The sequence below is a fragment of the Leucopleurus acutus genome (genome assembly GCF_964270905.1).
Source record: "Leucopleurus acutus genome assembly, chromosome: 1".
NCBI lineage: Eukaryota > Metazoa > Chordata > Mammalia > Artiodactyla > Delphinidae > Leucopleurus > Leucopleurus acutus.
In genome coordinates this window covers 185,177,182-185,200,326 of record NC_139142.1, presented here as the reverse complement: position 1 = coordinate 185,200,326, position 23,145 = coordinate 185,177,182, and the positions used below count along the sequence as shown (strand labels likewise).

General features: G+C 41.2%; 1 protein-coding gene across 2 annotated transcripts in view; it reads left to right on the top strand.

The window, feature by feature from the left end:
- Nucleotides 1–119: 119 nt before the first annotated feature.
- Nucleotides 120–23,145, top strand: part of APBB1IP (amyloid beta precursor protein binding family B member 1 interacting protein) — a gene marked incomplete at its 5' end in the record, with an annotated part of 60,167 nt that continues 37,141 nt past the window's right edge. The window contains 6 exons of one of the 2 annotated variants that reach the window (XM_082833050.1): nucleotides 120–191; nucleotides 2,433–2,520; nucleotides 5,841–6,133; nucleotides 8,765–8,842; nucleotides 16,076–16,235; nucleotides 17,401–17,522. In XM_082833050.1, coding sequence (XP_082689176.1) covers nucleotides 120–191; nucleotides 2,433–2,520; nucleotides 5,841–6,133; nucleotides 8,765–8,842; nucleotides 16,076–16,235; nucleotides 17,401–17,522 — 813 coding nt within the window. The remainder of the gene's footprint in view (nucleotides 192–2,432; nucleotides 2,521–5,840; nucleotides 6,134–8,764; nucleotides 8,843–16,075; nucleotides 16,236–17,400; nucleotides 17,523–23,145) is intronic. The other variant, XM_082833051.1, reaches the window with a different exon arrangement.

The following is a 23,145-nucleotide window of genomic DNA, read 5'->3' as shown; positions in this document are numbered from 1 at the left end:
CGGACCGGGGCATGAACCCGTGTCCCCTGCATCGGCAGGCAGACTCTCAACCACTGCGCCACCAGGGAAGCCCCAGACTTTTATTAGATTGTTTATAACTGCATTTCTTCCTTTTTCAGATGGGTGAGTCAAACGAAGATATAGACCAAATGTTCAGCAATTTGCTGGGAGAGATGGATCTCCTGACCCAGGTAAATTCCCTTCCTTAACTTTCAAATGAGAAAAAAATGGGGTTAAATGGATGTAGGCGAAGGGTATATAGTTGTCCATTGTACTATTTTTTCACCTTCTTGTTTGACATTTTTCAAAGTAAAAAACATTAAAAGAAAAAAATGGGGTTACAGAATTTGATTTTAATATGACAAGAGCTATCTTTTTAAAAAGACTGGAAATTGACAATATTATATATTCCTGATGTAACAGTGGTAGGGGAGAAAATAAACCTTTTTTCCTGTTTATACCCTTCTGAGTTCAGTTAAGTGAATGCCTGGGTCACACATACATTCTATTATGGCAATTTTCATGCTCATCGTGTTCAAATATTTAGCCAGTGGAGGAATTTTCCCCAAGCAAACCTTCTACAACCACTACCACTAAACAATTTCCCCTGCAGTTACCTTTATATAAAGATTAGTCAGCTCATCGCTTTCTGCATAAAGCACTAAAATAAGAATCATCCAGTATTCCTCAATATGATAGGGATCTTAAAGTTTTCTACAAAGTAAATGAAGAATAATCTACGTTTTTTTTAAGTATTTATTTTAGGAAAAATAAATCAATGTTAGTTAGCATCTACTTTATATTCCGTATAAAATTCAAGAAGGTTTAGATTCTATGAAAGAAGAGACAAAATGTGAGACGACAGGCTTAGAGAAAAGGGTGCTGACTAATAACCAGGGAGTGTTAGGATGGAAGCCACATTGCTATAAATCAGAGGACCTTTTTCCTCCCACGAAGGGGGAGGGTTTAATGAACATCTGTGGTCTCTTTGTCCATTCACTCACTTTTGCTCCATAGAGGAATGATTATTCTGATTGGTCAGAGTCTGGGATTTTCATAGTTGAGTGTTGTTACTCTAATTCAAGAGTAAGAAGAGGGCCCCTCAGAGTGTCTTGGACCTGCTTTCACTGAAGGCCTTTCTGGGTTTTGATCTTTCTTTATTGCGCTCAGGTGAGTGGGGTCACAGGGTTTGCTTTGCTTCAATCACAGGCTAAAGCTGTGATTGAAGGAGTTCCTTCCTAAAACCGGTTTCCTCTCTCTCCTTTCCCTCTCTCTGTATTTTACTCAAAGCCTGTTACGTTACACATTCATGCATTCATGTTTTGTTAGAGAACTACTTCTTATTTCTGTAAGTAGCCTGGTAAATTATATTCCTGAGAAAAAAATGAGTTGGCAACCCTAATTGTGATGTTATACTTCTCAGTTATAGCATTTAAAAACCAACTAGTTAATGAATTTTTTTGTACTTTCTTCCCCTAAATTTTTTTTTCTGGTATTTGCCCCATAGTTTCTCCATCAACCTCCCCCTTTCTTGGCAATTTTTGCAAGTTCATTCCGGTTTTTAGAATGAATTCTGGAGTTGCAGTCACTTTTCCCTACATTTTATCCTTGATTCTAACTTGATTGGGTTCATTTTTTTTTTAACTTCTTCTTGATTAATTGCCTTTTTTTTCCTACGTATAACTGATGATATCTCATTAATTTATTCTCAAACCTATAATGATTGGTTTCCTTCAGAAATTTAAGACATGAACAAGGATATTACTTACCAAATCAAATTAATATCAAAGAATGTACTCATTGTCATGAAAAATTCACGTTTAAGAACAGGTGAAATCACTTCTCAAACTATGGATGTAAAAATATTTTTAAATATTAGCTTTTAAATCATATAAGCAGTCACTTTATCAATTAGAAAATAATGTTATTTACAAAATCAGTAACTTACTGTGGCTTAATTTCTTTTTAACACGTTTTATTAAATAAGAGTAACAGCATTAACATTTTACTGTGTAATGACAGATTGCATCCTGAAACAGCTCTTATCTTCAAGTGACTAAACAATTCCTTTCTTTGATGTCATAACTTAAATCCTTATGTAGTGTATGTGTCACAATGCTTCATTCCCGGAAATTTTTTGTTGTCTCTAAAAATGAACAACCTCATTCTCATCATTTGACCTGTTTTGTTTCAAGATGTACCTTCTAGAATAATTTTTAACTTGTCATTTTTAACTTGTCATAATTTAACTTGTCATTTTCTGTAGGAAAAAAAATCACCTAAAGCATGTTCAAGTAAGAATACAGTTTTTAGAGAACATATTTAAAGAGAATATGTATAAGCAGCAAATGATTCTTTACTTAATGATTAAATTGCACTGCAAAAATATTAGTATCATGAATAACTTTGGGGGTTGGGATCCGTTTTCACAGAGTTTAGGAGTCGACACTGTCCCTCCTCCAGAACCTAAACAGCCCAGAGCTGAATTTAACTACAGTGTGGGGTTTAAGGATTTAAATGGTGAGTATCCTTTCTTTTCTTAAGTAATTTGAAATGATAACAATGACTAAAATCTGTATACAACTGTAATCTGAAAACAAAATTTAAGGAACTTGGACATCATGACAAGTATAATTTTTAAAGTCCTGGATTTCATTCAGATTGAGTGCTGCCGTTTGGATTGAATTGAGAGGCCAAGAAGATATTTTTGCCTGTAATGAAAAGGAACACTATCCTGTATTTGCTGAAAGTCTCAAAGCTTTCTAATTTTTTTTTTAAAAAAACAGAGAGTTTCTTCTTACTCTTAAGCCATTACGGTAATAAGGTACAGTAGTATAAGAAAATATTAATAAGGAAATGTCCCTTTGAGGATATTAATGAACTGGCCATTTCATAATGATTGAGAATATATGAATAGATGCTTCAAAATATATTTTAATTAATATATATTTAATATATAATATAGTATATTTGGTCTATTTGACATTTTAGTCCCCTGAAGTTTGTCATATTTTATTAACAAAAATCTCTCTTCCTACTTAGTGCATTGACAATCTTTAGCCCATGTGCTACTCAAATTACAATGAATCTTGAAGTGATTGCTTCCAAATTAATGAGAATTCACTGCAACTCTTGGAAAAGATTTTCCAAAGACTTGCAGTGCCAACCAAAAGAATAAAGAACAAAATAATAGAGAAGCCTAGTTACAGAAATCCAGAGTTCCAAGTTTTATTTCCATCACTCACTGGGTTCCTTTGTTTCTGTCATTTTCAGTAAGTTTTAGATTAAACCTTAAGGTTCGAATAACTGTATCTTGATAAATTATAGTACATCTCTTCTGATTTCCTCTTTTTCCCACTCTCTTTTCTATCTTCCGTATAAACTTATTATTTCTGTCAGTCGTTTCCACTGCAACATGGAATGATGGTAACATTCATGAAGTTTCAGAAAACCAACACACTTTTGTCAAATTATGACGTTAATAGAGAACATATACTTGCATATATGAACAGTGCAGATTTGCCTGACACACTCATAACAGCTGAATAATCAGTTCCATTAAAATTTAATCAGTAATTTAGTTGTAGTAAGCTCAACTAATGCTTTCAAAGCACTTATTACCTAGTATCAAAAAATTACTGAAAATGTCAGAATCCAAGAAACCCAGCAATACATAAACATAGTCATGTTAAAAGACACTAACAAGAAACTCGTGTCATTAAGGAGACAAGACCATTAAAAAAGTACTGATATGTACTGAAAATTAAATTTGTTGGGAATTACAATAGGAATAGATTTTTTTTTCTACTGTCTTCCCTTAAAACATTGCTTAAAATGAGTCAAAAAATACTTCACCCAAAGTTATTTGGAGAGTTAACGATAAACTTCTGAACAGAATCCCCAATTCTTTATCACTCAATCCCATACCAATATGTTGAGGATTATGACTTGCTTTGGAAATTGTTACTATATGTGTTACTGTGGGAATTTTGTCCCTAAAATTTTTATAAAGGATTAAAATCATTTGCTGTGTGTCTACAGTCACAATGTAATTGATGACACTAGAAAATTAGGAATATGCTTCATTAGTTCTACACATATTTTCTCTGAGATTTTAAAAATTTCACTTAATTTTATGAAAAGCTATATGCAAAACAGCGGTGGCTTAGAAGGAAAATGCTTTTTACCTGGTTAAGAGATCCAAACTTCAGTCCAAGTGCTGTACATAGAACTATTGGCATTAATGTAATATGCTACATGGTGTTTATGCTGATGATGTTTGGCAGTAAATGATTTCACCATGCTTTCTGCTCATTTGTTTCTGAGAGGGCTTCATTTCCCCTGCCCGCATTTCCTCAATCCAGTTCACGCTGCACACAGCAGCTAGAATTCTCCCCCTCATGATCACTTCCACCTTGCCCATACTTTGTTCATCACACTCACCATCCGGTGACTGCCTGATGGACAAAGTGCTGTAGCAACACGACTCACGGCCACGGCTCCCTGTATGCCACGTGCTCTAATCAGCTTTCAGGATCCCAGGTCTTATCTCCACAGTAATCTCTCACGTGGAAGAAATTCCAGTGAAAATCGTCCTCCCTCACCCTCACTCTGAAAATTCGGGTATGCCCTTTCCTTTAAGAGTTAACTCCCAGCTCACTGTCTTGTGAAGTCTTCACCACTTAATCCCAATTAAAAAAAAGTTTTTTTTCATTCCTTAACCCCCTTGGTGCTTTATTTCCTGCTATTAAATATTTATCATTAACTGCTCTTTTTGTGACGTGAGAGTTCCTATAGTTGGATGGTGTGCCCACAGAAACTCTGCCCTCACCCCAAGTCTCAAGGCGTATTAAATAAATCCCAGTTGGTGGAGACCTACTTTCTTCCAAGTATATTTATCAGTGGTGCTCTGTCTGCCCTCCAAAGACCTGGGGAGAATTTTCCAGCCTCTCCCCTCCCCTACTTTCTAAAACTCTAAGACCTTGCACGAGAATGTACAAGAATTCTCTACTTAGGCATCTAATTAGGTGCTTGGAGTTGACTTTATAGCTGACCTGTGAGGTCCCAATGTAGGGAAGACATTCCCCCATTTTTTTCCTTTTCTCTTCTTTCTTTCTCTCTCTCTCTTTTTTTTTTTTTTTTTTTTTGGGGGAGGGAAGTGATTTTTTTTAGCTTTTTTTTTTAAGGTTTTTTTTAAGCTAATTAATTAATTTTTTTGGCTGTGTTGGGTCTTCATTGCTGTGCACGGGCTTTCTTTAGTTGTGGTGAGCAGGGCCTTGTTGCAGAGCACGGGCTCTAGGTGCGCGGGCTTCAGTAGTTGTGGCGCATGGGCTTAGTTGCTCTGTGGCACGTGGGATCTTCCCGGACCAGGCATCAAACCCGTGTCCCCTGCATTGTCAGGTGGATTCTTAACCACTGCACCACCAGGGAAGTGTCAATTGAGGTTTAATTGACAAAATTGTAAGATATCTAAAGTGTATAGTGTGATGATTTGGTGTGCATATACATTGTGAAAGTATTTCCCCCATCAAGTTAGTTAACACATCCATCACCTCACCTATTCTGTTTTTTTTTTAGTGAGAACATTTAAGTTCTACTCTTGCAGCAAATTTCAATTATACCATACAGTGTTATCAACTGTAGTCATCATGTTATACTTAGGTCCTCAGACCTTACTCGCCTTATAACTGAAAGCTCATACCCTTTTACCAACCTCTTCCTATTTCCCCCACCCCAGCCCCTTGCAACCAGTACTCAAATGTACTCTTTAAAATGACCTTCGTTAAGTTTTTCTAGGTGCAAATTGTTGTCTTGACCATTAACGTGATTTTCCCTATCAGAGTCCTTAAATGCACTGGAAGACCAAGATTTAGATGCTCTCATGGCGGATCTGGTAGCAGACATAAGAGAAGCTGAGCAGAGGACAATCCAGGCCCAGAAAGAGTCCTCTCAGAGCCGACCTCATTCAGCATCTCTGGATATACCAAGTTTCAGTGGTGCAGCCTCTCTTGGTTACACAGCAAATGTTGCTGCACCGAGTATTAACCAATATGAGGATGACTTACCTCCTCCACCAGCTGATCCCATGTTAGACCTTCCTTTGCCACCACCCGCTCCTGAACCTCTCTCTCAGGTAAGTCCGTGGGGTCAGGACTCTTGACCTCTGCCACCCAAGATCTCTGACCTTCTTCAGAGTGGCGTTTACATTTAAGTTTGTACGCCCAGAGCTCTGAGACTCTAAGAAACAAGAATCCCAGATGTGTTCATTGCAAAGCCAGAGTCTCCGTAAAAGGACACATTGGTGTGTATAAAGGACATATTAGGGCCATATTCAGGAATCGTTATAGTTTGGCTAAAATCTGTATTTGTATGCAACTTTCCCTGATAATACTCAACCTTTTGGGGTCATGTTTTATTAACTTGGTATGAACTGTGGAAGTGATGTATACATTTCTGTGTCCCTGGTCCTAGTCCAGTACATAAAGAATAGAAGGCATTCCTTACATATTTCAGAATTGAACTAAATGGAATTTTGCTGAATTCAGCAGCCGTATTCAGTAGGGCAAAGGTATCTATGTATCACGTGTAAGGTCATAGTTGGGAGGGGTGTTATGGGGCAGGTAGGTGATGAGTGCTTGATATTAATAGATTTCTGGGAAGTTCATATTGTCATTACGTGGGACGTTAACTCATATCTCTCATCCATGCAAGAAGAGCGCTTTGAGGATTTTTCTTAGAGTAAGCCACTTTAGAAATATTTTACAGTAAGAACCTAGCTCTATTTCCTGTGGCTTCTGCATTCGTTGTACTGGGTGATGATCAGTATTCATAAATACGACCCTAGTAACCCTGAAAGTCCCTACAATGCCTTTTGAATGAACAAATATGAAATATAAATCAAATATTAAATCCTATTCATTGCTCTATTGTGTGATTATTATATAAAAATTATTTGAAAATTGGTGATCCATATAGAACAGAGGCTCTTTTTCCCCCAATTTTATTGAGATATAATTGACATATAGTATTGTACAGATTTAAGGCATACAATGTGATGATCAGATACACATATACTGAGAAATGATTACCATAGCGAGGTTAGTTAACGCCTTCATCACCTCATATAATTACCTTTTTGTTGTGCATATGGTGAGAACATATAAGATTTACTCTCTAAACAAGTTTATAATACAGTACTGTTAACTGTAGTCACCACGCTGTACTTTAGATCCCCAGAGCTTATTCATGTTATAACTGCAGGTTTGTACCCTTTGGCCAACATCGCCCTATTTCCTCTGTCCCCAGCCTCTGGCAACCACCATTCAACTCTCTGTTTCTATGAGTTCAGCTTTTTTAGATTCTCACATATAAGTGAGATCATACACTATTTGTCCTTCTCTGTCTGACTTATCTCATTTAGTGTAATGCCCTCAAGTTTCATCCATGTTGTCACAAACAGCATGAGTTCCTTTTCTCGTGGATAAATAATATTCCATTGTATATCTACACCACATCTTCTTTATCCATTCATCATCAACAGATACTGAGGTTGCTTCCATGTCTTGGCTGCTGTGAATAGTGCTGCCACAGACATGGGAGTGTAGCTCTCTTCAAGATATTGATTTCATTTCCTTTGGGTAGATACCCAGGAGTGGAATTGCTGGATCATATGGTAGTTCTATTTGTAAGTTTTTGAGGAACTGCCATACTGTTTTCCGTAGCAGCTGCACCAATTTTACATTCCCACCAACAGGGCACAAAGGTTTCCATTTCTTCACTTCCTCACCAACACTTTTTTTTTTTTTGCGGTACAAGGGCCTCTCACTGTTGTGGCCTCTCCCGTTGCAGAGCACAGGCTCAGGACGCGCAGGCTCAGCGGCCATGGCTCACGGGCCCAGCTGCTCCGCGGCATGTGGGATCTTCCCAGACCAGGGCACGAACCCGTATCCCCTGCATCGGCAGGCGGACTCTCAACCACTGTGCCACAAGGGAAGCCCTCGCCAACACTTTTTATCTCTTGTCTTCGATAACAGCCATTCTAAAGAGCAGAAGCTCTTAATATAGGGTCCATGAAGAAGTCAAGGAGTCTGTGGTTCCCAACTGTGTGCAAAGTCAATGCATATGTGAAGGTTTATGGGCTTCATTGCTTTAAACATATTCCTAAAGGGGTTTGTGGCTCAAAAAGTATATAAGAACTACTGGTATAAGAAGATACATGTCTGCTTTGGGCTCATAAAATATTTCCCTCTCTTTTCTGCCTGCTCATGTGTTTGTCAGTAGTTTGTTGTGGTTTTTTTGGGGTTTTTTTGTGAATTATAAGTTTAAGTTTGATTGGGGAAGATAAGGACCCTTTAGGGATCTAATAAAAACTAAGAATCCCAGAAAACAGATACTAATTCAAAAGAATGTATATAATTGCAGGAAGTGCTCAAATCCCTTGAGATTCACCTATAGATTCCTCAGGTTAGACCCAATTTTGAGCCAAGCAGAGATTTTTGCAGACTAAATATGTGAAACTCTGAGTCATCATTTCATCTTTTAAGTTACTATTCCTAAGATATAAAGGGTGACTGTCTTCTGTATCTCCAGGTTGAAGATTTCTGTTACAGTTACTTAAGTTTTGAAAATCAATCATGTGAAATTTGATGCCCTGTATAACACAGCCTTCTGTCAATATAAAGGGACTAAGACACTAACGATGGCAAGGGTACTTACTCCCTGGTGTTATTTAATGGACTGTGTTGAATGTCTTGTCATTTTACAGGAAGAAGAAGAAGCCCAGGCCAAGGCTGATAAAATTAAGCTAGCGTTGGAAAAACTGAAGGAGGCCAAGGTCAAGAAGGTAAATTATGAATCACTTTTGCATGGGGCAGTCAAATTAAGGACTTTTTATTATGCTTAAGCCTAAAAAAGATTTTAACTTCAAGTGGTGCTTTCCAATGAGTTGTAGTTTCTTAAATTTAAGGACAAAGAGAAATTATTCTTTTAATGACCTCGCTTGGCTCATTTGTGATTGATAAATAGGGGACCTATGTTAGTGTAAATATGGAGGTTTCCAAGTCTCTACCCCCAGGGCTCCCTCCCCTAAGGATGCACTCTGGGTTCTGCTCACTCTTGGGTAATGGCAGGTGGCGCCCCCTGCTGGGGGTGAGTTGGCGAGTCAACTGGGTCAGAGTTCAGCTTCTAGTGGCGTCACCTCATTTCCACGATTGCTTTTTTGCATTTTCTATACCCCCTGAGGCAGCCCCCAGTCTGCCCTGGATGTCCAAGTTCTCTCCTGAAATACTAAATGTTCTTTTGGCTAGAGCTGTGTGTTCAAAGTTGGCATAGGTTTTGAGTGACCTGCCTCGACCCTATTGTCCCAATAAGCCTGTAATTTATCGTGCTTTTTCTGTAGAGCATAGGTTTTTCTGGAGACACATATATTGTATTATATGAGAGACACATGTATTTAAGCTCAGGAGAAGCATCTACCTAATAATAAAGTGTTAACAATAGTTAGTTAGGTAAATTAAGAGAAAGAGAAACGGTCTCACTTCGACTCCTGAAGCATATGCCGTGGCTGAGAGTCGTTAAGAACTTTTTGCTTACAGTTGGGTGAATTATTCTTTTCATACAGGGCATTAGATTTTATGTTCCTGCAGCACCTCTCATGGTTCCTTGAATGAAGGATTTCAGTACATGTTGATCGATATTTAATAAATATTCCTTGACTACTCCAGGATCCAGACTTCCAAGGTTCATCTATGAGAATTTTTTCAGATCATTCTGGTTCCATTCATTTCAGGCATGCATGAACCTTTTTATCATTTTTCTTCCCCATTCTCTACGTGTGATTGCATTCTATGGTCGGTTATTGAACGGATACATCCTCGGCTGCCTTCTCCCCCCTTGTCCTCACTCTGTGAACCCCTGGTTAAATCCAGCCTGGGCCTTCAGTGCTGCCTGAGCTTCCAAGTCCAGTCTCTCTCCCATGAACCTAGAAAACTACTTCCACCTTGTCCTCTCTCTGAAAATCTCCAATACCTCCTTCCTCTCCCACATTTTCTCAGCCCATTGCACTGAGAAGTAGAAGCAATCCAAAGAAAGGTTCTACAAGCTCCCAACACATTTGCCTCCCTACCCGCCTGCACTTGTGGCAGGTGGTCCATGGTCTTTCCTGCTCCTGTACATGGACTGCCATGTTTCTAAGACCAGTCCCCCTCGTGTGATTCTCTTCCCACCTCTTTTCTTGTCCCTCCTCTGCTCAAGGATGTCCCCACACACACACACAGTAAAGCCCAAATCCTCACAACGACATCAAGTCCCTGCATGATCTGGTTGCCAGCCCTCTCCCTCACCCTCCGTTCTAGCTTACTGGTCTCACTGCTGCTCCACAGATGTTCCAGGCATGCCTCTGCCTCGGGACCTTTGTGCCTTGCGGTCCCCCTGCCTGGAGAGCTCTTCCCCAGATTCCAGTGGGTTCTCTCTGTCCCTCACTAGGTCTGGTCACCTGTTCAGTGCCATGCACACACACACCCCTGACATCCCTTACCTTCCCCCTGCTTTCCTTCCTCCCCATACAGCGTACTGTCCAGATTACTTGTTTATCCTGTTTAATGCCTACCTCCCCTCCCCACCCCCAGGGAAGCTCCTCCAGGGAGTTTTGTGTTTTCTTTACCGATGCATCCTCATCTCATAGAACAGGTGCTGGGGGTACAGAGAGGTGAACCAGTCAGGTGAGGTCCCTGCCTGTGTAGAGTTCACTTCTAGCTGGGGAGAGAAGTGCTATGAAGAAAATAAAGCCGGAAGGAGTGATACTGCCCAAGGGAATCTTTTTTTTTTTTTAATTGAGGTAGCATTGGTTTATAACGTTATGTAAGTTTCATGTGTACATTCTTATATTTCTGCTTTTGTATACCCTACAGTGTGCTCACCACCAAAATTTAGCTTCCATCCGTCACCATACTGTTGATCCCTTTACCTCTTGAGCAGGAGGGAAAATGGGAGGAGCTGAGGGCAGAAAGGCAGGTGGGGTCACAGGGTCTCACAGGTCTGACGAAGAGTTTGGAACATATTGTCAGTGCAGTGGGAAAGCATTTGGCCGCATCATGCGGCATGCGGGATCTTAGCTTCCTGTCCAGGGATTGAGCCTGTGGCCCCTGCAGTGGAAGCGCAGAGTCCTAACCACTGGACCTCCAGGGAAGTCCCCATATGAGGGTTTTTAACAAGGGATAATATATGGTTTTTAAAGATCGTAGTGGCCATTGTGTGGAAAGTGGATTGTAGGGGAAGGGATGAGAGCAGGGTGACCTGTTTCATAGCCGTCTCTCTAGCACAAGACCTCACTGTAGATAAACATGTACTGAACCAAGTTACAAATGGATGGCAGGGGAAGATGGGCTGTCTTCAGTTGCCGACTTTCCCTTTGGAGATAAAAAGACAAGAGAAAATGAGTAAAAATACAATTCATAATTATTTCAACTATGTTAAACCACTGGATGGTTTATAAAATGGGGGCCACGTTGGAGATACTCTGAGAGTATAAATGAAAAGAGAAGTTGGTTCTTAGATTGAAAGGTAGAACCCGGGACTTCCCTGGTGGCGCAGTGGTTAAGAATCCACCTGCCAAGGCAGGGGACATGGGTTTGATCCCTGGTCTGGGAAGATCCCACATGCCACAGAGCAACTAAGCCCATGTGCCACAGCTACTGAGCCCGCATGCTGCAACTACTGAAGCCCGTGGGCCTAGAGCCCGTGCTCCACAACAGGAGAAGCCACCACAAGGAGAGCCCGTGCACCGCAACGAAGAGTAGCCCCCACTCGCTGCAACTAGAGAAAGCCTGAGTGCAGCAACGAAGCCCCAACGCAGACAAAATAAATAAGTGCATTTTTTAAAAATATAAAAAATAAGGTAGAACAACTAGCATATTTGGCCAGTTTGCTTAACTGGAGATGAAGAGAACAAGGAGGAGAAAGCAGTATTCCACAGAACTTGGTCATAATTTAGTTGAGGTGAATTGTAACAGTAGCAAAAAGCACCACCTGCCTCTAGTCAACAAAGCAGATGTGAAACAGAAGCAGTTCTGATCAGTGGGAGAGGAAAGAAAATTAAGAAGCTAAGGTGTATATTTTTTCTGACTTAGGACCCTCCAGACTTATTTCTAAAAACAAAAGGCTGTGTGGCACAGAACATCAAAAAAAACTGAGTCATACTCATCCATTAATAAAGTAACTAAGATGTACTAACACATAAGCTACAACGTGTTTTATAAAGGATGGAATCAAGTTTATCTGAAGTACTTTGCCCTCAAGTATTCTGTGGGGTGTTGACATCACTTTGGATCACGAAGAACGATGTACACAGTTTGTGTTGCAAAGCTGTTGGAACTGGAAACAGAATCGGATTCACTCATTGATTTTGTTTCTTTGTTTTAAAGCTCTGTGACACAGGAGACCAATTCCATTTGTAAATTTTATCATAGAAGCAAAAATGTATGTATTGCAAATGATTTAGGGCTGGGATAATTTTGTATTTATTAGTTTGCAAAAGAAAAAGAAGAAATGATAAAAACCATTAAATCTTTACTATGATGGATTAGAAAGGGGAAGTTTTTTCATTCTTGACTCATTTTACTCTATATCATATGGTGTTGGTATGAAAAGTACTCAGCTTGCTAATCGCCTAACTGTGACTTAGGGTGTCATGTGTTGGTATATAGTTACTCTTCAGCTTGTAAATGTGAAGGAAGCTGTGAAGAAGACTAAATATGATTTCTTCTTGCTAAAAGTCATCAGCCTTCTCTTGTTTTTTTTTCCCCTAAGTTTTATAATTGTGGACATTGGTAACTACATATGGATTAAATTTAGTTTGCAATTTCTGCCAAAAAAAAACCCCAACCCTTTCATAATTGCATCATTGTCAAATTATGTGATTTAGTTTTTTTTCTCTCTTTAAAAGCAAAACACCAAGCTATGTTTTATTTTCTCAAGAATTCCTAAGCAAGAATGAAATGTGGTCAAACATCACTAATTTTTTCATCAGGAAGATTGTCTTCTAAATCCTAACACTGGTAGCGTTTCTTAGGACATGTAACTACTTTGTAGCAAGATTCCTCAGCTGAGAGCAGCAGGTATGCCTTCCACAGAAAATAAGCCATGGTCATTCCACTATTTGAGGCGTTTCTGTTTTCCACACAACCATCCACGTCTGATTTCTCTGGTCAGATGAATGGGTCTTTGACATTGTAGTAGTTGGGCCTATTGTTTCATTATTTTATTTTATTTTTTTAAATAAATATATTTATGTTTGGCCGCATTGGATTTTCGTTGCTGCGTGTGGGCCTTCTCTAGTTGCGGTGAGCCGGGGCTACCCTTCCTTGCGGTGCATGGGCTTCTCATTGCGGTGGCTTCTCCTGTTGCGGAGCATGGACTCTAGGTGCACAGGCTTCAGTAGTTGTGGCACACAGGCTCAGTAGTTGTGGCTCATGGGCTCTAAAGTGCAGTCTCAGTAGTTGTGGCACGTGGGCTTAGTTGCTCTGTGGTATGTGGGAACTCCCGGACCAGAGGTTCCCCACTGAACCCCTGTCCCCTGCATTGGCAGGCGGATTCTTAACCACTGTGCCACCAGGGATGTCCTGGGCCTGTTGTTTTAAATACATCAAAAGATGTACATACAGGGACTTCCCTGGTGGCGTAGTGGTTAAGAATCCGCCTGCCAGTTCAGGGGACACAGGTTCGAGCCCTGGACCTGGAAGATCCCACATGCCGCGGAGCAACTAAGCCTGTGTGCCACAACTACTGAGCTTGTGCTCTAGAGCCCGTGAGCCACAACTATGGAGCCCGTGTGCCACAACTACTGAAGCCTGCATGCCTAGAGTCCATGCTCCGCAACAGGAGAAGCCACCGCAACGAGAAGCCCATGCACGGCAATGAAGACCCAACACAGCCAAAAATAAATAAATAAATTTATTTTTTTTAAAAAAGATGAACATACAACAAAAACAACTGTCCAACTAGACGTTTCTGGGCTACAGGTTTTCAAGGGAAAAAAAGTATTCTTTGGACAAGCCTGGAATAATGGTCTCATTTGAATGGTTCCAGGAGGAGGAAATGCACCTTTATTGCCCTGATGTCTGCATTTGAGTCTTAGGTGTGCAAGTGTGGGAAGAGCAGATACTAGGTGTGCTTCGACTTGTGGTCCTTGCCTGCTCTTCGTCCAGATTCTTATCACCATCCACACCCTTGGTTGCTCTCAGTAACTCTGCACAGAACTCCACAGGAATTGCATTCTTCACTGTTAACTACACACTGTCTTCAAGATCCAGTTGGGTGGGAGTGGGACCAGAGGGGCAGTTTCCCTGCTGCTCAGAATCTAACCCAAACTTTGGGGGAAGGAAGAAATGTTACCACTTGTATGACCTCTCTCTTCACTCCATCTAAACACTTTTTAAAAATAATGATGAGCCTCATATGTGAATAACCAGGACCAACCTTAGACAGACAGAATAGGCAGAACTTGTCTCTAACTATCTCATGCTTCTCTTTTCAAGTTAGAATAGAAGTTTAAGCAAGAGTGTCAGGGGGTTCTGGTTGACGATGTTGCTTCTGGGAATTCTCTGCTGGCAGCCTGTGGAGTAACTGCAGGCACTGTAGGCTGGAGTTTGGGCAGTGATGGTCTGGAAAGGGAAAGGCAGCCCTTCCTTCCCGTGTGGCACTCAAAGATGGACTCTAACTAGAGCTAACTCCCACTTAATCAGGGAGGATCAGTGATCTTGGCAAAGAATAAAATAAGAACGTAGATCTTCCCAGAAGGAGTTATGGAAAATCTTCCCTTAAACATAAGTGTCTAATAAATGTGGGCTTCATGGGCACATTTCCACTGTTCCTTTTGAAGACTGGATAGATAGCACCGTTATAACCTGTAGCACTCATAACTAACAACTGCCGGAATTAAAAATATGCTACAGGGCTTCCCTGGTGGTGCAGTGGTTGACAGCCTGCCTGCCGATGCAGGGGACGTGGGTTTGTGCCCCGGTCCGGGAGGATCCCACGTGCCGCGGAGCGGCTGGGCCCTTGAGCCATGGCCGCTGAGCCTGCGCGTCCGGAGCCTGTGCTCCCCAACGGGAGAGGCCACGGCAGTGAGAGGCCCGCGTACCGAAAAAAAAAAAAAATGCTACAAATACACAGGTATCAAAGAAAATCCAAACTCTAGCTGATTAGTTGTTGAATTAATTCTGTTATGTTACATCAGAATCATGGTCTCTCTTAGGGATCAGAAGTTTTAATAACCTTGACAAGTTGTCTGGGAAAAATCAGTGAAATCCTGTGCCCTTAGGAGTAAATTCTCACACCAAACCGTCCAGATTTGGAATAAGGTAGCTACCAATTTGACTGTGAACTCAATGCAGTAAATTTTTTTTTAATCAAATGAAAAGCGCATTAGGTCACTCATTTGCCTGCATGCCTCCGTAATAGCGCTTTCTCAGTCTACATTGATCTGGCTTAGTCCGCCTCTAATCTCACACGTGTCCTGCTGTGACACCACCTGCCTCTCGATAAGACCCCTCCGTGACGGTGACGCTGTCACTCTGCAACTTCCGACCTTCAAAGAATTGTAGATTAACCAACTTGGTCTTAACCTGTGTCATAGAACTCTCGGGTTGCATGAAATGGGACCCAACTCCAGCTAAGCAGGACAGAAGAATTTATTATAAAGGTACCGGCACGGCTTTCAGCTAAGCAACGCTTCTGGGCTCTGAGATGAACCGGAAGAAGTAACAGAAAGATGTCAGGGAGGCCGGCAGGCAGCACTTCTTGGGTTGTGTTGGTTTTCTCTCTCCCTCACCAGGATGCAGAGTCTCTGAAAGCCAGGCAGGGACTTTGCTTATTGTGTATTTATTTCTGTTTTTGTGAACTGGTTTCTCTACGTTTATATTCCTGGCACCTTAAACAAGTGCTTGGCATATGAGTGAGTTTGTGGGACACCTTCTTACTTAAATTCGCAGAAGAGATAGCAACATTGAAACCTTAACCTCAGTGGGTGGCCTTCTACAGTTGCTTGAATTTACTGGCTGCCCTGTGGCTTTATCCTCAGCTCGTTGTCAAGGTGCACATGAATGATAACAGCACGAAGTCACTGATGGTGGATGAGCGGCAATTAGCCCGAGATGTTCTAGACAACCTTTTTGAGAAAACCCATTGTGACTGCAATGTGGACTGGTGTCTTTATGAAATATATCCAGAACTACAAATCGGTAAGTCCCAGTTCCAGCAATTGGCTGTACTCCAAAAAACCTGTGAGTTTGCTTTATTATGGGTTTTGGTCTATTGCGAAGAAGAGTTTGGTTCAAGGCTATCAAGACTCCCCCTACATCACTTCCCTTAGGTCAGGTTCAGTGCTTGCCTCTTCATTTATCTGTGGCAGAGACTCGGATTGGAGCAGGTGGCCAGACCTTGGGGAATGTAAGCATTATTGCTGCTACTTCTCTAGCAGATCCAAAAGGGAAAGAAAGTGACAGGAGGATACTTCTTACCGCATGATTAGCAAGCTGAGCAGATGGTCGGAGAGCCTGGGTGTCTGTCAGCCGATGTCTCTTTAAAGTTTACTTCTTTATACTCTAGGGTGACTCTGCCACGGGCCTCACATCACTGCCCACTCACTCAATGTCTGACACTTTGTCTAGTGGAAGAGGCTCAGCCCCGAAGAGCAAAGGACAGTGGATAGACGTTGATTGAGTTTTTTTAAAAAGCTAAAAAGCAATTAAAGAAATACTCTGTTACTTCTCATTCTTAATACCACTCATAGAACAATTGTCTCCTGGGAGAGCCTGTTGGAATACAGAAATACATGTTTTAGAAGCTTTGGGTACACATCTTTCTGGAGGAAGTGGTCTGCACAGAAATAACCTCTTGAAGTTTTCTTCAGCTCTGTGAGTCAAATAGAGAATTGAAAGCTCTCTAAAGGAAGGTTTAGGGTTGGTTCCGAAATACATTGTTTTTTAGCATTTTAGGGAGTGATGTTTTATAGTACTCATCACTTATCTCACAATTTCTCACAATTTCATTCAAAGTTGTTTACCCAATTATTGCTTAATTGGCCTCCTTCCATATAGGATGTTACCTCCACCTGGGGCTATTTAAAATAGTCAAAAATTCTAATATGAAATAAAGAGCAATGGCTGACCATTATCGCTACATTGTAGGTTCATCTGCCATGTTTTTAATGGAAAATAAGTTGAAGACCTGAGACTGAAGAATACACATAATAGAGATGTTACAGTGTGACATCATGTAAGAATTAGGAATTTCTAAAAACTGATGAGAAGTATGAAGCATTGTGTTAACTTAACACCAGCTTATTTCTCTGTTGGAAACCCTGATGTCTTGGGTCTGAAAGAATGCTTTTCCTTGTTTTATCAGAAAGGTTTTTTGAAGACCATGAAAATGTTGTTGAAGTCTTATCAGACTGGACAAGAGATACAGAAAATAAAGTGCTGTTTTTGGAGAAGGAGGAAAAATACGCTGTATTTAAAAACCCCCAGGTAAGATAACTTGTATATTGTTAAACCATATAAAATATCCATTTTTTAATGTCACCTGTGTACTCACCAGCTCATTCATCATCTCACAAAATATCACACATGTATTCCTTTCAAAGAAACACAAACAACTCTTAGGCCATACGTAAACTAAGAGCCCCTTGAAGGATTCAGAGAGAAAATAATCCATTTTGTTTCTTTTGATTCAGCATCCAAAACATACCTCTTTGTTGACTTATCCTCCTCTTCTGTCCTTATAGCTCGTTGGCTACATTAATCCAATATATGTGACGTACTCTGAGCCATTAACACTTCATAGTTTAAAGATACCCTTTTCTTTGTTGTTCATATTTGGTGCTTATGGATGTTGGGATAAGTCAAGAGAGCGCCTGGAAAATGTACAACTCTACGTACAGTCTACAAAATAAAAAGTGTTGTTCTCCATATTTGAAAAAGCTTCCTCAAATCATGCGTACAAGGATGTCCTAGACTTGTCCCATGGAAATCTCCAGCCAACTGTCTGCGCATGGCGGGCAGGGAAGTTTCCTCACACAAAGTTGCGTTCAAGCGCTCACCTGCGAAATCTGTTGGAGTTAACCAGGTGAAGAGTAGAGTAGAAGCGAGCATCCTAGGTGGGGTGTGTGTGCAAAGTCCGAGAAGAAAGAGGGAAGTTCTTTTAGGTCATGGGAAATTGTACAGCTGGACCACGAGGAGGAGGTAGGGACAGGGGGTGGCAGTGCATTCAGATAAATTGTGGAAAAGAAACTGATAGAAATAGCATATTGGGGGCTTCCCTGGTGGCGCAGTGGTTAAGAATCCACCTGCCAACGTAGGGGACATGGGTTTGAGCCCTGGTCCAGGAAGATCCCACATGCTGCGGAGCAACTAAGCCCGTGTGCCACAACTGCTGAGCCTGAGCTCTACAGCCTGCAAGCCACTACTACTGAGCCTGTGTACCACAACTACTGAAGCCCACGCGACTAGAGCCTGTGCTCCGCAACAAGAGAAGCCACTGCAATGAGAAGTCTGTGCACCACAACGAAGAGTAGCCCCTGATCGCCGCAACTAGAGGAAAGCCTGCACACAGCAACAAAGACCCAATGCACCCCAAAAAATAAAAATAAATTAAAAATGAAAAAGAAATAGCATATTGGTTAAAATAAAAGCAGGTCAGTAATGAATGTTTCCAATCACCAGTTCATGCAATCATGATTGTAAGGGGCTCGTTTAAAATATATTTTCAGGCTGTTACTCAGTTTTTAACATTTTGGGGTTTTTGGCTGTGTTGGGTCTTCACTGCTGCACACGGGCTTTCTCTCTGGTTGTGGAAGCAGGGGCTACTCTTTGTTGCAGTGCGTGGGCTTCTCATTTTGCGGTGGCTTCTCTTGTTTTGCGGTGGCTTCTCTTGTTACCTAGCACAGGCTCTAAGCTTACGGGCTTCAGTAGCTGCAGCACGTGGGCTCAGTAGTTGTGGCGCACAGGCTTAGTTGCTCTGCGGCATGTGGGATCTTCCCGGACCAGGGATCGAACCCGTGTCCCCTGCGTTGGCAGGTGGATCCTTAACCACTGTGCCACCAGGGAAGTTCCAACATTTTGTTATTTTTATCTTCTCAAAGAACCGGTTTTTAGTTTCATTGATCTTTGCTATTGTTTTCTTCATCTCTATTTCATTTATTTCTGCTCTGATCTTTATGATTTCTTTCCTTCTACTAACTTTGGATTTTGTTAGTTCTTCTTTCTCTAGTTGCTTTAGGTATAAGGTTAGGTTGTTTATTCGAGATTTTTCTTGTTTCAACATTTTGCTGTTTTTAAAAACCCAGCCTCAACCACTCATGCCTGCTTTGCCTGTTTAGCTATATTCTATATTTTTTTTATATGAAGCTGCATTTTCTTGCCACTATTGGGTTCATGCAACTTTGTGGTCATGATTGAGGGGCATGGAGCGTGCCCCACTCTCTGTGGGTGGAAGAGCTCAAGTCTAGGGTTCGTTCTTGCAGAAAAATGATTTATGGAAGTAGGGATAGTGAGTGAATTGTCATCTGCAGAAGCTTATTAGATGACAGAAGATTCTGAAGCCGCTGACAGTGTTCCAGGGTATTGTTCACTGCATTCAGCCTATAGTGTGTTGCGTTTATTCCCAGCATCCCAGTGCCAGTGAGAGCCGGTGGAGGTCCGACCCCGCTTAGGACTCACGGATGCTGGAACAGATCCTGGTCTTCCTGGCCGGCAGCCATGGCATCAGGCCATTGATTTACACTCACTTCACTCTCTAATACTTTGCCACAAGCCCCAAAGCTTTAGGAATAGATGCCAAACAAGCATAATTATCTAAGAATCAAATAGAGATAAAATTTAAAAACTGAAAAAGTCTGAAAAATGGTCCCAAAGGCTTGAAGATGCATAAAAACTAAGCACTACTAAATACTTAGTGCATCCGAATCACTAAGACCTGAAAAACAAGTGGTGGGGGAGATTTTGAATCAACGTGTTGTTTCTGCTGTGATTTTGTTCTTGATCAAATTGTTTTTTAACAAAATCATGTGGTCCTAGCAAGACCTCCTTTGGACTGGAGAGCAGCAGGAACAAGATGATCAAGGGCTTTGTAGATCGTGTTAAAGACACTGGGCTTTGTCCTGAGGCTTGCAGGGAGCCGTTGAAGGGTGTTGAGTTGAGGGAAGATCAGTGTGATTGCACAGCAGAGAATGGATTTGGAGAAAGTAACAGTGGCAGCTGCCATGTGATGGAGAGGTGGTTACAGAAGCCCAGAAAGAACAGATAATGATGGACTGAAGGGCATTGGGAGAGACTCAGGAGGTAATGGAATTTTGCAGAATATGGTGACCGCTTGGATGCTGGTATAGTAAGGAGGCATAGAAGCAGACATGGATGACACTGATTCCCCACTCGGGAATTAGATAGATCCTGATGCCCTTCCCTTCGGTAGGAAGCATGAGAAGAGAAATAGGTTGGGATATAAACATGATGAACTAGATTTTAAACATTGCTGAGTTTCTCCTTCTCCTTCAAAAAAAAATCTCATTTCACCCTCCATAAATTCAGCATGAAATGTACACATTTTTACTTTCGTGTTTTCTATCAGATGGGCAGTATTTTACCTATAAATGTCACTAGAGACATGCTTCTAAATTTTTCCTTGTGTTGTTTTTCTCTTCTCATGAGATGAGTAAAAATCTTTCTACCTTTGACATCCCCATCTCACCTGTTCTCCAACTCCAAGGTATTTATTTACAAGGAAAAAGAGAATTGACTGGATTTTGGTCACTTTCCCAATATCCCCCCCAAACTTAACTTGCATTAAGGGACTTTCCTCTGTGATTGTAAAAAAACTTCTAGAGATGAAGATAGTGACAGGAACTGACTTCTATTAGATAGTATTGGTTCTAAGTTCCTAAGATATCAAACCTAAGAACTTTTTTTTCTTTCTAACTTTTATTTGCATTTATTTTTTGCGGCATTTATTCCCGGGCCAGAAGTTTCTGTTTCTTCAGTTTCTTCTGGGATATCTTTTTCTTCTGTGCAGCCTCCTCTTCTGCTTTAAGAACAATCTGTTCTTTCTCAGTAAGGCCCATCTCAGTGTGGCAGGGAGAGCTCATGTATGGGTTGGTCTGACCACGAGCTCTGTAAGTCCTGCACTGCATTGTACGGGCTTTGTTCACCTGGATTTGCTCAATGACCAGAGAATCTCCATCTACGCCCTTAAGTTCAGCCTTACTCTCTGCATTTTTGAGCATGTGCAGTAAAAATTCAGCACTTTTTTTGGGCCACCGACCCTGCGTCCAGCCCCACTGTTTGGCCTGGCCACACCTACCAACTCCGCCATTGTAACGACAGAATGGCACACGTTGCTTCTTTATAGTGACATCCTTCAGATACTTGGTGGCTTTTCAGATACGCACACACGTTTTGGCCTGGGCAGTTTCACGAGTGTTCTTAAAGTGAGCACGAAGAGTTGAACCTCTTGATGTGCATGATTGTGTGGGGTTTTCTGGATCAAGTGAATAGCAAACCATTTTTAGAGGTCACCTCAGGCCGCTTGCTGGAAAAGCCTAAGAACTTATTTTCATGGCAGTTTATAACAAAAGCTACGTTTTATCAAATGCAGAGGGATAAACTGATGATCCAGGGAAAGAGGGAAATTGCTAGAAACTATTAATAGCTACTCTATGCTAGGCTAGAAGCTTTGCAAGTATTATCTCCAATCTTTACAACTATAAGAAGGATATATTGCTATTCCTCTTTACAGATGAGAAAACTGAGATCAAAGATAGAAAGGAGGCCTTTGTTTGATCTTAAGACTCATTGGGGACTTTGATGAGTGGTTTCCATAGGTTGAGTCTTCTGTTCAGAGCTCTCAAGACTATAGGAAACCTGGAATGAAATTGGTAGTGACTGAGGATGTCCTCAGACAAGGTAAATTGAATACGGCTAGCAGGATGATACCACAAATGGAAACAACTGATTCAGAAGTTACTACACTGACTCAGTTTCCCACAATGAGAAGAAACTGATTGCCAGAGGCCCGGATCAGAATAAGTCCCCATTTATTCTTCTGCTGTCTCTGTAGAAGTGGATGAACAGGCCTGGCCTGGGCCACCATTCCTGAAGAACCGTGTGCTGACAGTCACATTGTTTTACATGGTAAATGACATCCTCTGTGCCCTTAGAGACAGTGGTGCCTACTCTCATAGGTCTGCAGGTGTAGATCCCTGGAGTGCTTGAGAGTTCAGATTCTGTCTTTCTCCTTGGAATCTGCATTCATGGCTCCAAAGTCAGTCTCTTCTTGGCCTCCCCATAGCCTGTTTGATACGTAAAATACGGATTAGTATTTGCAGCTTGACTGAGAAAGAGCTTCTGTGGCCCAGAGTATCAGTTCTAATGGAAAATTACTAAACCATACAAAATTATGTAAAATTTCACAACACTGAAATCCTTAGTACTTAATAGGATTCTCTTACAAACTACTTACCTGCGGGGATAAGTCTAGGCAGGCGGCAGTAAAATGAATGCAAAGGGGGGTTTTGAGCTCAAATATTAGAAACAACCATCAGTAAAGATTTGGGGACATCAGTGGTGTGCTTTGCAGGCACAAATGCAAAGCACCGCCTCCACCCATGACCTGAAAAGTGATGTTGTTCACCTGTGTCTCAAGTGTCACCTGCTGACTGTGTGGTCTTAGCAGGCTTTCTGATGACACCTGAATTCAGCGTTTCTATTTGTACAATGTGATACGGCTGTACTTCCCACCTCGCAAGGTTAAATCCAGCATGAAAACCGCTTGCAGCATCGCGACGTTATATATAAAAGTCAAGTCATTTGATGCCAACCGAAATTCAGCGGTCACCTATAAGAAAAGATGAACTGAAGCATATTAAAAAAATGTAAGAGTTTATTTGAACAAAATTCGATTCGAATCCTGCAGAACCAAATCAGAAGTCATTAGGAGCACTCCTCAGCTAAGAACCAGGGGAGAGACTTACAGAGAGAAGGTACAGAAACCAAGAAAGGAAATTATTTGATTGTAGCCTAGGTAACTGTTTGTGATCGGATGCCCTTAGGTTTCGGTTTTTTGTAACCTTGAGGCTCAGATTTGGGTTTGCTTACGTAG